The 13,000-nt window shown below is 42.5% G+C and overlaps 1 protein-coding gene across 6 annotated transcripts in view; it reads right to left on the minus strand.

Annotated features, from left to right (window-relative positions):
• dachd (dachshund d) overlaps nucleotides 1-13,000 on the minus strand; it is a 144,280-nt gene that overhangs the window by 63,116 nt on the left and 68,164 nt on the right. For all 6 annotated transcript variants that reach the window (XM_061691544.1, XM_061691541.1, XM_061691543.1 and 3 more), the window contains exon 2: nucleotides 6,964-7,079. In XM_061691544.1, coding sequence (XP_061547528.1) covers nucleotides 6,964-7,079 — 116 coding nt within the window. The remainder of the gene's footprint in view (nucleotides 1-6,963; nucleotides 7,080-13,000) is intronic.

The following is a 13,000-nucleotide window of genomic DNA, read 5'->3' on the forward strand; positions in this document are numbered from 1 at the left end:
GTTTTAAGACGGGGTATCTGCGGGTTTAAGGAAGAAGCCATGTTAACATTTTTAAGGCAACTTCCATCAAATTTAAGACCTCTCTTCCACTAAATATAACCATAATGACTGAGTGAAATGGACTCGATATTATATCACAGACTATAAGGTCTTGTAACGACAACTTTGTCAAGAACTTTGCGAAGATTTACAAAGGCAATTTTTAAGACCTTTGAATGGCGGCTTTATGGATTAAGTTCCATTTTCTGGGCTTCAATTTGAGACATCAAATGTAAGAATCCTTTTGACAGTAACAAAAACGCTATGTGTAAGGGAAATTTGTGACACCTTATTAAAGACAGTAGTTTTTTGTTTTTTTTCCCCCCCGTTTTACTTTTACCAGGGGTAAACATATTTAGACACTTGTAAAACAGTTAACAACTTAAAACTTAACTGTCACTTTATGCCTGTACATTTGGACTCTGGTAACGATTACTTTAACTTCTAGTGGGGAAAACAATGTGCTCCACTGTTTTGTTATTTTATCAGCGAAGCTTGCAGCAGGATGTATACTGTCGGTGGTATTCATTTCTCTAATGGCGAACTCGCCGCCGGATGAATTAAATAAATGAATTACACTGGAGCTTCTGCTGCTCGAGCCGTGGCCGAGTGCGAGCGGAGGTCCTCTCTCCACTTTAAAGGAGATGTCATCTCCGTGTGGTGTCAGGCCACGGCAAATAATCCCATTTGGGAAGTTGGGAACGTTGGGCTGGGGGCGGGGGCCAATCTGCCTGTAATGCATCAGCCCCCTGAAAAACTCCCTCGGGCACGTGCATACACTTACACGTGCGCTTTCACACACGTACGTATGGGAGTATTTGCTTTAAGGGGATGCTAAGCATATGAAGATGTCCTCTTTTTGAGATGGAAACCGTGTCAAGGGCACACATACATATGTTAACAATGTGTTTCAACACGCGCTTTGCTGCTCTTGTTAGCGTGTGAAGGAAACCTGCACAACAGTGTAGGCGTTGATTTTAATCCGACGCGATCTGTGTGTTTACCGGCAGCAAAGAAATACAATATTTGCAGAGGAAAGAGTCATAAACACCACAGTGCATTGGGGCTTGTTTGGGAGAAAGTAAAACAGATTTGACAAATTTGACGTATGCTGATTGAGGTGGGACTGGCCTCCTGCAGCAGCTCACATGGCACCATGATCCTGTTTAAAAAAGACTTTGTAAAATGCTGTTTCAACAGGATTTATAGGACTAAAATAAAGCTTTCTAACACATTTGAGATATTGAGGGAATACAGGCCCTTTCATCATGATTGGAAAAAATATACACCACAATATTTCCAGGTGACAGACCAGTGATTGCCCACCACTGACCTCAACTGAAACAATGACAAAAACATGTCTAAAGCCTTGAAAAACGTCTGCTTGGGGCAATGCCGTACACAAGCCAAAAGGTTTAGTTTTTTCTTCTATTTCCTTCCAATCAAATCAAAAACAATTCACTGAAACCTGTGGGTAAGGAGGAAAAATGGAGTTGATGTCATCAATAGTTCCATCTATCCATTTTCTTCCACTTTATCTCTGTCGTAAATAGTGAAATCGTGTCGTAACGGCCACTTTTAAAGGGACAGACTTCGAAACAAACTTCCATCATCGGGTTTGTGGACGACATTTTCTCACAGGTATGAATGAAATGTTGTCTTCCAGGAATTTAGCAAAACATAATAGCTAGCATGCTAACTAACTAGTCCCTCAAAGGTCATGTTAGCCACGTCTACAATCAACTAATCTGTTGAAATTAGCGTACCTAAAAAACAAACAAACAAACAAACAAAAAACAACAACTTGCTTTGCAACACTTAATCCAAAAGAAGGAGCAGTGGGAACAAGATCCCTTGTTATAAAAGGTTCGGTAGATTGTTTTGTTGTTCTCATATTTCACAGTGATGAACAATTATTTACGCATGTATGAAAATTAAGAATGCCAAAATGCAGGATAGGTGAGGCCCATGTGTGACACAGACAGACGTATGGGAACATTCCAGCTATGCAGATATTAGCTTTGTAAAAATCCTTACTTGGTGACCTTGAGAAAACAGCTTCTATTTACGACTGCTAAATGTTGCTTGACATCGTCACACACTTCATATACAAGACATACAATACATACAAGACACAAGGATGTGTGTATCTCTTAGAGCAGCAGTAAACCAGCTCAGTAGCTAATGTTCCTTGGCGTGGGCAGATTATTTCTAAAAACTTTGTAGGCATTCTGTCAGGAGACATTCGTGACAATGCCTTATTGGAAACGGACAGAACATTTTCAGCTGATGTTGCTGAAAATGGTCACATCAGATCTGGCCAAAGTTTCCGGTGTCGATTAAACTTTGCTGCATGTCTGTTAATAATCATAACGATGATGCTTTGCTCGCGAATTCTGCGTTAATCGCGTCTTTGATGAAGCCGCCGGCCCGCCATCGATACGTGCGCGGCCGCTAGCTCAAGTGCAAAATGAAGTAATATGACGTGACAAGATAACTATTTAAGACACTTCCATTTTACCATCAATCAGCGCGCTCCGGACGTGACAATGACGTCAATCAGCCGCCTGCTTACATGCTAACTTACGTGTGGTCAATTATATCCAATTAGGCGACTGTCAAAATCGGTAACTTCCCCTGACATTTAACGCCTAATGCCATCATCAAAACGGTTCAATTATAAAAGCAGCGCGCGTCAGATGGCAAAAGTTGCGTCCGAGCACAGTTAGTATGGGCCGCCGCGTGACGGTTATGAGAAGAGCGAAAACCTCAATTACTTTATCAGTGGCCTCTGAATATCCCGACTAAATGTCAAGATCAGAGCTTCCCTCTGGGCTTTAAAGGGGACGCTCTGAAAAGGCTTCTCTGTTCCACTAAATAACACGACTCTTTCTCATCATTGTCCTCCTCCGCGCTCATGTCGGCCTTTAAGTTTCGCTTTCTGCAGATAGCCGCCGACCTCGCCCTATGCGTTCAAAGCAAGCGATTGTGGTGAATGTGCTTCATATTGGGTTTCAAACACCTCACAGACAATGATTTCTTGACTCCAGGACAAAAAAAAAAAAAAAAACACTTTTGGGATTACATTACAGCAAAGAAGAGATAACTACGAGTCTGTTAAAGTAACAATGTGTTGTAATTTTATCAGAAACCCTTTGTTAGACAAGGAATCATATTTGCGAAGTTTAGTTGGTTTACACAGTGAGCCAGCAGATTCCTTGCAGACGATCAAAAAAACAAGGGAAAAAAACTTTTATTTTTATTTCCACTGTCTAATAAAATGTTGTGAAGTATTTAGTTTTTGTACTTTTGTGTGAAAAGACAAAAAAAGGATAAACAAGACAATATTTGGAGATTCATGATTTGTGGTGCCCGATGATAATACTTAGCATATTATGGAGGGGGGAAAAAAGGAAACATAACTATAAACGCAGCTGATTCCTCCCAGGAAATCAAAAAAGTGATGACAAAATGTTAGTAAACTATATTGTTGCAATCTAATGAAAAGCATTTATGTCAGGACTGTTGTGCTTTTGCTTTATCACAATGAACAAAATACATCAAAATAAAAAATACTTAATACCCCCCCAAAAAACTAATGAGTTTTTCCAGACAACTGATGAAAAAGTACAGAGTTGTTTATTTTCAAGACATCAATATTATTTTTATTTTTTTTAGATTAACTAAGATAAAAACATGAACAAAATTTGGTGAAAGATGATGTTCGTTGCACAGTGGCGACACAGGTTATAATCAAATAGGATTATATGAAATAATGACACCAGAGGAAGCACAGAACTTTTCTCCGACAATCAGCGAAAAAGAGCGAAAAGTCATTTTTCTGTTTCAGTAAAATACATCTTCGCTGTCTTTGCTGAAAAGTAGGGATTTTCAACATTTTGGGATTTCTTTAGTATTTATTTCTATTAAAAAACAAAACAAAACAAAATATTTGGGGGATGAAAACAAATAAAAACGGTAAACCCCAAAAATGTTGATAACGTGAGACATTATTTTGGCATTGCTAGCATAGCAAATTAGCTAACCTCTGACGTCTTCACATGACATCTTACAAAAACTTGAGCTGTGTATTACCAACTCAATATTTTAGTCACACTAGTTTCTAAAATCCTGCGATTGGCTGGCGACCGGTTCAGGGTGTACCCCGCCTCCCGCCCGAAGATAGCTGGGATAGGCTCCAGCAGCCCGCGACCCTCGTGAGGATGAGCGGTCCAGGAAATGGATGGGTGGTTTCTAAAATGTCTGCTCATGTCGTTTGACATTTAGGGCCATATCCTCCCATGTGCTTAAGTTAAAATAAGACACGCAGCAACGCGCTTGTCTGGCTGCGCGCATTTTCCCGTCCATCTAAGTCGGTCTTTTACGCACTTTGACGCCAGACACGCATTGTGGATGGGAACACCCGAAAATGTGGGCGTTCCCTGTCAAATCTGTTTGTCCACGCGTACATACAGCTGGCCGAAAAGTCCAAAAAAGGTTCTGAATTTTAAGAAGTCTTTTTGCATGATGCTTACGCGACTCCTCAGCGTGCCTCAAAAAACATTCATACAGTTACTGCGTGTTTTGCTTTTTCTTTGACTTTACAGCAACACTTACTGTAAAAGACGTGTTATAAAAGGAGTTTTGTATTTTTTTTTTATACCTTTTACAGTGGTTTATAAGCTGTACAGTTTATTTCTTCCTCCTGGAACCGATTGAGTGTGACCTTAGATTTGGCGTTACACTCAAAAACTGAAGGGAGACCCCGAGATCTAACTGACATTGTCGTAGAAAACTAGCGGTGTTGTTTTATGTGTATTCAGCATGAAGCACTTCAGTAAATATCATTTACACCGAGTGAGCGCTGAAAACGGTATAACATTGTTAGACGTGTCAAGAAGGAGAGCACAACAATATGCAAATGAGAGCTCTTAAAGCCACCAACATCAAAGTAGTCACAATGAACCCAGCTACAAATAGAACAAAAGCGTTCGTCGCAATAAGACTCGGCCTGAGGGGGCGTCAGGGCCCGAACGCTTGCTGTTGATTCTTGTGGCGATAAGCTTGCTTTAGCGTCAACCGGCGCCTATGTACATATAGCAGCGGAGTGGATTTAATCGCGCTAATTAGAATGCACTCCAGGCAACAAATGCAACATCTACCGGAATAATCTGAGAGAAAAGATCTCCGCTCCAATTTATTCAACCTTCCCTTTGTTGTTGTTTTTTTTTTTCCACAGGGGCTCGAGCAGACGTTCTGTTTTTGGTGAACGAGTGAGCGGCGGGTGTCTGGTGGCGGGGGGCTTCATGTGTCACTTCGGACCTGCTGCCATTTCGAGAACGAGCTGCAGGGAGCCCCCGGGCAGGGAATACAGTGGTACCTCCAAGTTCCGACACCCCAAAGGACGTACGTATCTGGAATTTGACCCACATTTGGGCGAAAAATATGCCCCAAAGTAAAAAAATAATAATAATGTAGGCGTTTGAACCGTCATTATATTTGCAACGACGATTGTAAGAGAAGACTACGGACTCAGATTCAGCCAACGCAGACCCGACAGGGGGCGGTGATGCTGAATGAAGTTCATCTGAGTGAAGATTTCGACTGGCACGTTAGTTTGGAGCTCGCCACCGCCTGGCTAGCTGTCATGTGTGTGTCAGTTGTGAAACAGGTTTGTACTAGTTCCTGTTGGCTTGATATGAATCTCGTCTGACATTTTTGCGGACAAAATACTTTGATTTGAATCTTCAGTTTGACAAGAAGGGGTACTGAGTGAAGACGTAGACTGCTCCGTTAGCTTATCACGTTTAGCCACCTATTGGTTAGCTCCCATAGGCTCATTACTTGTGATCAAAAGGTTGTGTTTTATACATCCCGTGTGCTAATTTATAACATTCTTATTTGTCACACAAGGTAACAATGTGCTAATTGCAGTTAATATTGTAACTTAAATACAACAAGAAATGTTGATAACAAGCGAGAGCTTACTTCCTACTGCTTGCTCCTGTTTTTCTACCAACCCCCGTTGAGGAGTTTTGCGACAAGTCAAAGAAAAAGCCAAACAGTAGAGTTGAGGCTTCGATGCCAAGCAGAGTAAGGTATTGTCGGGTACGCCGAGGTATTTAAGAGCCATCCATTTGGGTAAACGTCAACATGTGAGTGATGTGCTGAGTCCACCGGTGCGCTTTGAGTCGAGATGTCGATTTCTGTCAGCTTTTTGCCCTCAGCAAACAACTGGTTAGTTGCCTCACACGATATTGTTGTTTGTGATCAAAAGGTTTGATGCCTCATGCATGGCAATTTGTTCTCAACATTCTAGTTATCACAAGAAATGTAACTTTCTTAAACTTACAAAAAACAACAACAAAATATAACTTTCTCAAGTGAAAACTCTTACTACTCGAGTTTTTTTTTTTTTTTTTTTTTTTTTTAACTTCTCTTAAAACCCCTTGTTGAGGTTGTTCGCAAAAAAACAACAAAAAAAACAAAACAATGGAGTTGACCCCTTCTTCATCTCTTCACTGAACTTCGGTCTCACCAGGTACAAATGTATTTTTGGTCAAATTTCAAGTTGTACAACTGCATTTGAGTCCATCTATTGTGCTGTTTGGAGGACTGAGTGAAGATGTAAACTATTACATTAGCTTGTCATGCTAGCTCCGACTGGAAAATGTGTCACTTGTGATTAAAACGTATGCACTACATTACATTAGCGCTTGATTTCATTTTAGACTTGTGTGACTGTGTATGTTAAAAAAAAAAAAGAAGAATAATATGACTTCACCTCATTTGATTATTCAAGTTGAGTGTTCAAGGAGTGTTTTATAATGTGACAGTTTGGACTCTAGAACAAATGATTCCAAATATAATTGATGTAAATGGGATATTTTGCTTGTCCAAGACCGAGTGGGAATCCAAGCCTACCTGTGGGTGGGATCATGCCAGGGGACATGAGACCGGGGACCGTGTGGGGCATGATGTGAGGGTTGTCGGGCGAAGTCACACTCTGGGTCCTCTTCGGGGGCCGACCGGGTCTGGAGCTGAAAGGAAAGACAAGAGGCAGGCGGACGGATGAGAGAGCGCGGGGCGGTGGCGGCGAGGGCGGCGGTGGGGGTGGGGGGCGGGCGGGCGGGTGGGCGATGTTACGGCAACGGCGACGGCCGCTGTTAACATTGGGAGCGTTCCGCAACCAGCTAACACGCACTGTAAATAAATTCCCTTTCAAGGACAGTTGCTTTCTGCAGCTCAACATAATAGACTTCCATAACTAATTAGATTACATGCTGAATTCATTTCCTTTTATTGAAGATCAACCACTTTTTGATGCATAATTCATAGGCCGTACCTCGTTACCTGTTCCTGCGCATTAATATCCCCCGCACTATTTGAATTGCCTCGTTTGCATATGCTAAAATCCTCAGCCCGCGTCAGTCTGGAAATTACACGTTAACTTGTTATAATTATTGCAGTCAGGCCACTATTGATTTATGAGACTTTTAAAAACCAAATATGTGTAGTTGCGGTAATGAATGATATTTTAAGCTTCTTCAGGAAATTAAAAGGCAATGGCTGCCTTAGAAAGTGTTCCGCTTGCTTGATTTAATGCATGCCATCGCTGGAAGGTGGCGTGACAGAGTGATTCAGACCTGTTGGACCACTCCGACGAGGGGGAGTTTTATTACAGCGAGCGAGGGGCACAGATCCAGCCGTGATAAATGACCCAGTCACCTGACTGAGGAGGGGAAAAAGGCCTTGGAAGCAGATACCAAGCTGACTTTCCACACATCTCCTTCATTGGCCTTTTAATACAGCTCCGAGTTGCAATCAATAGCTACTTTGCTGGCTTATACTTACACAGACAAGCCTACAGGGTGAGAAAAACATATTATAAGAGGGCAAAGAGTCTATAAAGGTATACTCGGGTGTCTCTGCTGAATATAAATTATGGTCGACTTGACACCGGTGACATATTGGCGTCATAAATTATTTGGCATACGATAGTCTGAGCGTTACCAGGCTACTAAATCCTGTCCAAAATGAGCTGGGGTTCTTGTTTAAAATCGCTGAAAGATCAGTCAAAACCAGAACAACATGGGTCTCGTTTTACACAGACAAAACAAGACTGGAAATCAAATTGTGGGATGGCGTTGGCCGAGGTTCTCCGCCCACCCCTGAGCAGCACCCTCATTCAAATGAATTACTTTTCTGTTAATAAGACTGCAACAGTCAAATGTGATGTATTGTGTTCCACTAGAAACCACAATTACATTCTCCACTGGGAGATAAATGTTTGTTCTTGTGCTAACGAGAAAATTAGAAGACAGTAAGATAGGAAGTGCGGTCCAACAAAATATTGGACTGCTGTGTCACAATTGTGTTTTGGTTTGGAAGGGGGCGTCTGTTTCTCGTCATCAATCGCATGAAATGCTATTGTCACTTTAATTTTCCTTCTGACCTTATTGTCACTCGTATTCATTCTAGTCGTGTTAATGGTGTTAATATTCTGTTTGTGTTTTGCATTTTACAATATAATGTGCTAATAAAAGCTCACGTTAATTGTTATGAGCCCAAACTGTGATCAGTGCCGCCTTTAAAGTGACATTTTGAGATGGAAACACTTTTTCCGTGCTGAACTCGTTTGCAGGTGGTCGTGTCGTGCAGATGAGTCCATGCGTCTTTATGTCGCTTTCATTATCTTTTATTGGCGGCACGGTGGGCGACTGGTTAGAGCGTCAGCCTCACAGTTCAGAGGACCGGGGTTCAATCCCCGACCCCGCCAGTGTGGAGTTTGCACGTTCTCCCCGTGCCTGCGTGGCTTTTCTCCGGGCGCTCCGCTTTCCTCCCACATCCCAAAAACATGCATGGTAGGTTCATTGAAGACTCTAAATTGCCGTAGGTGTGAATGTGAGTGCGAATGGTTGTTTGTTTGTATGTGCCCTGCGATTGGCTGGCAACCGGTTCAGGGTGTACCCCGCCTCCTGCCCGATGATAGCTGGGATCGGCTCCGGCACGCCCGCGACCCTTGTGAGGAGAAGCGGCTGAGAAAATGGATGGATGGATTGTTTCTATATTATTTTTCAGCCATTTGTCTGGTAAATAATGCTAGCTCTCTGTTCTGTGCAGTCGGCATTCATGTTTACACTAACTAATAGCTGCAGAAGCTGCATTCAGGTGGACTTTGTCAATGCAAGTAAATGTGTTATAAAATGGATTCATAGGGGAATTGTAATGATGAATTTAGTTTAGTAATATGGAATTTATTCTGTTAGTCACTACTCTAAAAAGCGTTCTATTTGAGTGAAATATGACCAGCATTTGATTCCAAGAAACCATATTTTTATAACAATTGCAAGACGTAAAGCCATTATTGAGTATCAGTACTCGGTATCATGAAGACTCTAAATTGCCCGTAGGTGTGAATGTGAGTGTGAGTGCTTGTTTGTTTCCATGTGCCCTGCGATTGGCTGCCGACCGGTTCAGGGTGTACCCCGCCTCTCGCCTGAAGATAGCCGGGATAGGCTCCATCACGCCCGCGATCCTAGTGAGGAGAAGCGTTACAGAAAACGGATGGCTGGAGTACTCGGTATCAATGAGTATTCAAACGTAAGTACTCGGACTGAAAAAAGGCAAATATACTAATTTGAATGGTATTGCCATAAAACTGCAACCTATGTTCTGCGACCAAAAAAATGTCGGCAGGAATCGGCCTTTTCCATCAAACCTGTTTAAGTGACAATGTGCTATATATATTTTGAAATGAACACTTGTGGCTGAATGCAGCGCTCTGATCAAGCATTGCGGTCGTTTGCCTTCCAGCCCATCTCCTTGCATTTCCCACAGGCAGCATCCGCAGCAAACGGCCTTAATAGTGGAGTTTATTCAGCCGTGTCTTGTGAGGTTTACTTACCTCGCCGCCTGCTAATAGAGTGCGGCTCGCTCGCTCTGTCTGTCTGAATGTGCTGACTCTCACGGCGCGGCTCCAGAGGACTAAAAGCCGACCCTCGACGAACCTTTTGAAGGGGGCGGGAAAAAAAACTATACAAGCGAGCGAAGCGGCGAGGGAGTGAAAGTGAGAGGAGGGCAGAGAGTGAGGGGAGGGGGGGGGGACAAGTGCCCGCTCAACCTGGGAATGTCTGCAAATGTAATTCCTATTTCTATATGCCTCTTTGATCGGAGGAGAGGGAGCGATCGGCGGACAGTTTTGCTGTCATCACTTTCGCTCGTACTCTGGCTGAATTATTTATGAAAGACCTCAATGGAGGCTACGTGACGGCTAAAAGGCTTTTTGCCAACAATACAAAAAGCAAAAAAAGCTCCTCAAATGGACAAAAAAAAAAAAAAAGTGATGCTAAAGGATGCGGACTCTAGTATGAAAAAACGGTGAAGTAAAAGTGGTTCGTCAGCTTGTACGCATACGAGCTGCCAGTGAAAGTAGCACACATGTTGTACTTGTGCTGTGGGCGATGTGTAACATGGCACCGGCACATCTGCGACGGTCAAGCTAACTAACACAGTGCGTCCGCAGAGGAACTCAACCTGGCTTCCACCAACAAAAGCGCCAGGCTATTTATCAAGGAGCAGATGCTGACTTCCCTAAATAGCTTGGCACAGAAAAAGGCCCCAAACTAGGCCATTATTGCAGAACAGAGAAAGAAAAACTGAACGCATGCTTGGGATTTTCAGAACATTTTTCTAGGAATGACCTTTAACCTGATTATTGTCGACTTTGATCAGAAATGCCGACAAATTGTTAACAAAAAAGGAATTTAAGTACACGTTGTTACTATCCAATAACAAACTACAAATTGTTGTGTTTGAAAACTACAAAAATAAGAAAAACACATTTTTTGTCTTTTCAGATTAATCAGATTTTAGAAAGAAAAAAAAGCACCATGACAAAAGTATTTTAGAAAAAAAATTAAATACCAATATATGTTTTTCAGTGTTCACAGACATCATGTTGCCTCAGTCTAAATTAAGTAGTTTGCATTTTTTTATATCAGTTCCAGTGTGTTTACTGTTGTTGTACAATAAACAGCATGCATCTTCATACTGTTGTGGTTTTATATTACGGAATAAATTGGCTTGCTGGATTCATTACATTTACATAAATCAAGCAGTTTATCATCATGTCAACAAAAAAAAAAGTTGGAAAGAAGAAGAAAAACATTGCTTCAGTCAGTATATTAATCTTGTTATATTAGACCAATCGAGCAAAAGTTTGAGCCACTGAAAGTTTATGTTAGTCATACATACAGTGTGGTTAACATATAAACATAAAATGAAGAAACTTCAAAGTGTTACTACAAAAATCATATTGCAGTTACAAAACAACCGAAACAAGATAAACTAGTATCGCTTATGGTTAAACGACAAATGTAATTTGCAGTTTCAGAATCTGCCTCAATTAGCCGAAATTAAATACATGTGGTGGCAAAACATGCCCATACCCAAACGGCTCAGCTTCATCATTTGCGTGTTAAGTATTTCTTCTCTTCTTTTGTCATGGACATTCATTTGGTTTCTTAATCTCGTTTCGCAGAGTGAGCATTGAGCCTAAGAGTGTACAGTGGTTAATGTCACAAAACCGCAATCGAGTTACATACGGACATTTCTACTAATGCCAGCTTCAACTTTTGAAAATATCAGAACGACTGCCCTAATATTTTGGAGTTTATGGAGGAGAAAACATTTTCGTCATTATAGAGGATTGTCCGGGTGAGCGCAGACGGCCGCCGACAAAACTTCGGGACACGTCGCCCCGGTACTTGAGAGTTCCGAAGCTACGAGCTGCACTTGCGCGCGTCAAGCACCGGGCCTGCCGCACATTACTCGTTTTTCTTCAGTTAGGTTTTTAGAATTGTGAAAAGCCAAAATTGAAATCACAAATAAAATTACGCTAAAAGTGTAAATGATTTGTGAGCTGTTATTAGGCGAGTTTGTCCGCATTAAAAATTACGTGCGGAAACCAATGTCTCCTCTCGGTACGCAATCAATCAATATTAACATTCCATCTTCGTATTTTAAAACACACACAATATACATCCATCCATCCATCCATTTTCTGAGCCGCTTCTCCTCACGAGGGTCGCGGGCGTGCCGGAGCCTATCCCAGCCGTCATCGGGCAGGAGGCGGGGTACACCCTGAACCGGTTGCTAGCCAATCGCAAACAACCATTCGCACTCACAGTCACGCCTACGGGCAATTTAGAGTTTCCAATTAATGCATGTTTTTGGGATGTGGGAGGAAACCGGAATGCCCGGAGAAAACCCACGCAGGCACGGGGAGAACATGCAAACTCCACACAGGCGGGGCCGGGGATCGAACCCGGGTCCTCAGAACTGCGAGGCTGACGCTCTAACCAGTCGTCCACCGTGCCGCCACATCATATACTTTCCATATTAATTTAAAGAATATACTGTATCACCTTCCTGGTGAGAGCGCAAGCAATATTTTAGTCTCCCGGTTGCCCGATCAGTCTCGGCAGTCTGGGCGACGTCTCCGCCGGTGAGATGGCCCTTAAAGTGAACTCCGCTTGCATGTTTGGTAGATATGCTCTCTTTCGACTTGAGTAACATAACAATAAGACACAACTTTCGATAATCATTTCCAGATGAACATATTTTTACAAATTGTAATTTCAGCATAGGCCGCCGTTGTTTTTTCGTGGCGGTGCATTCTGGGTAATGACGTCAAATGTGCCCGACGCCCGCAGTTTTTAGCAGTAGCCACAGTAGCAGCCCCTGGCAGCGATGAACGCTGTTCAGCCATCTCAGTTCTTGCCAGAGTGTGATCAGGGAAATGCGGCGAGTGAGGAAGACACAAGAAATGAGGATGAAGATGACGGGTGTGAAGAAACTCCTATTCGGTGGCGTATTTGTAGCTCCTGATCGAGCGACGTGGCCAGCGCCCGCCTCCTGTCTTGCGCGTCTTTTTGCTCGGCTTTCGCATGTCGCGCGC

The sequence above is a fragment of the Phycodurus eques genome, chromosome 12, assembly GCF_024500275.1.
Source record: "Phycodurus eques isolate BA_2022a chromosome 12, UOR_Pequ_1.1, whole genome shotgun sequence".
Taxonomy (NCBI): Eukaryota; Metazoa; Chordata; class Actinopteri; order Syngnathiformes; family Syngnathidae; genus Phycodurus; species Phycodurus eques.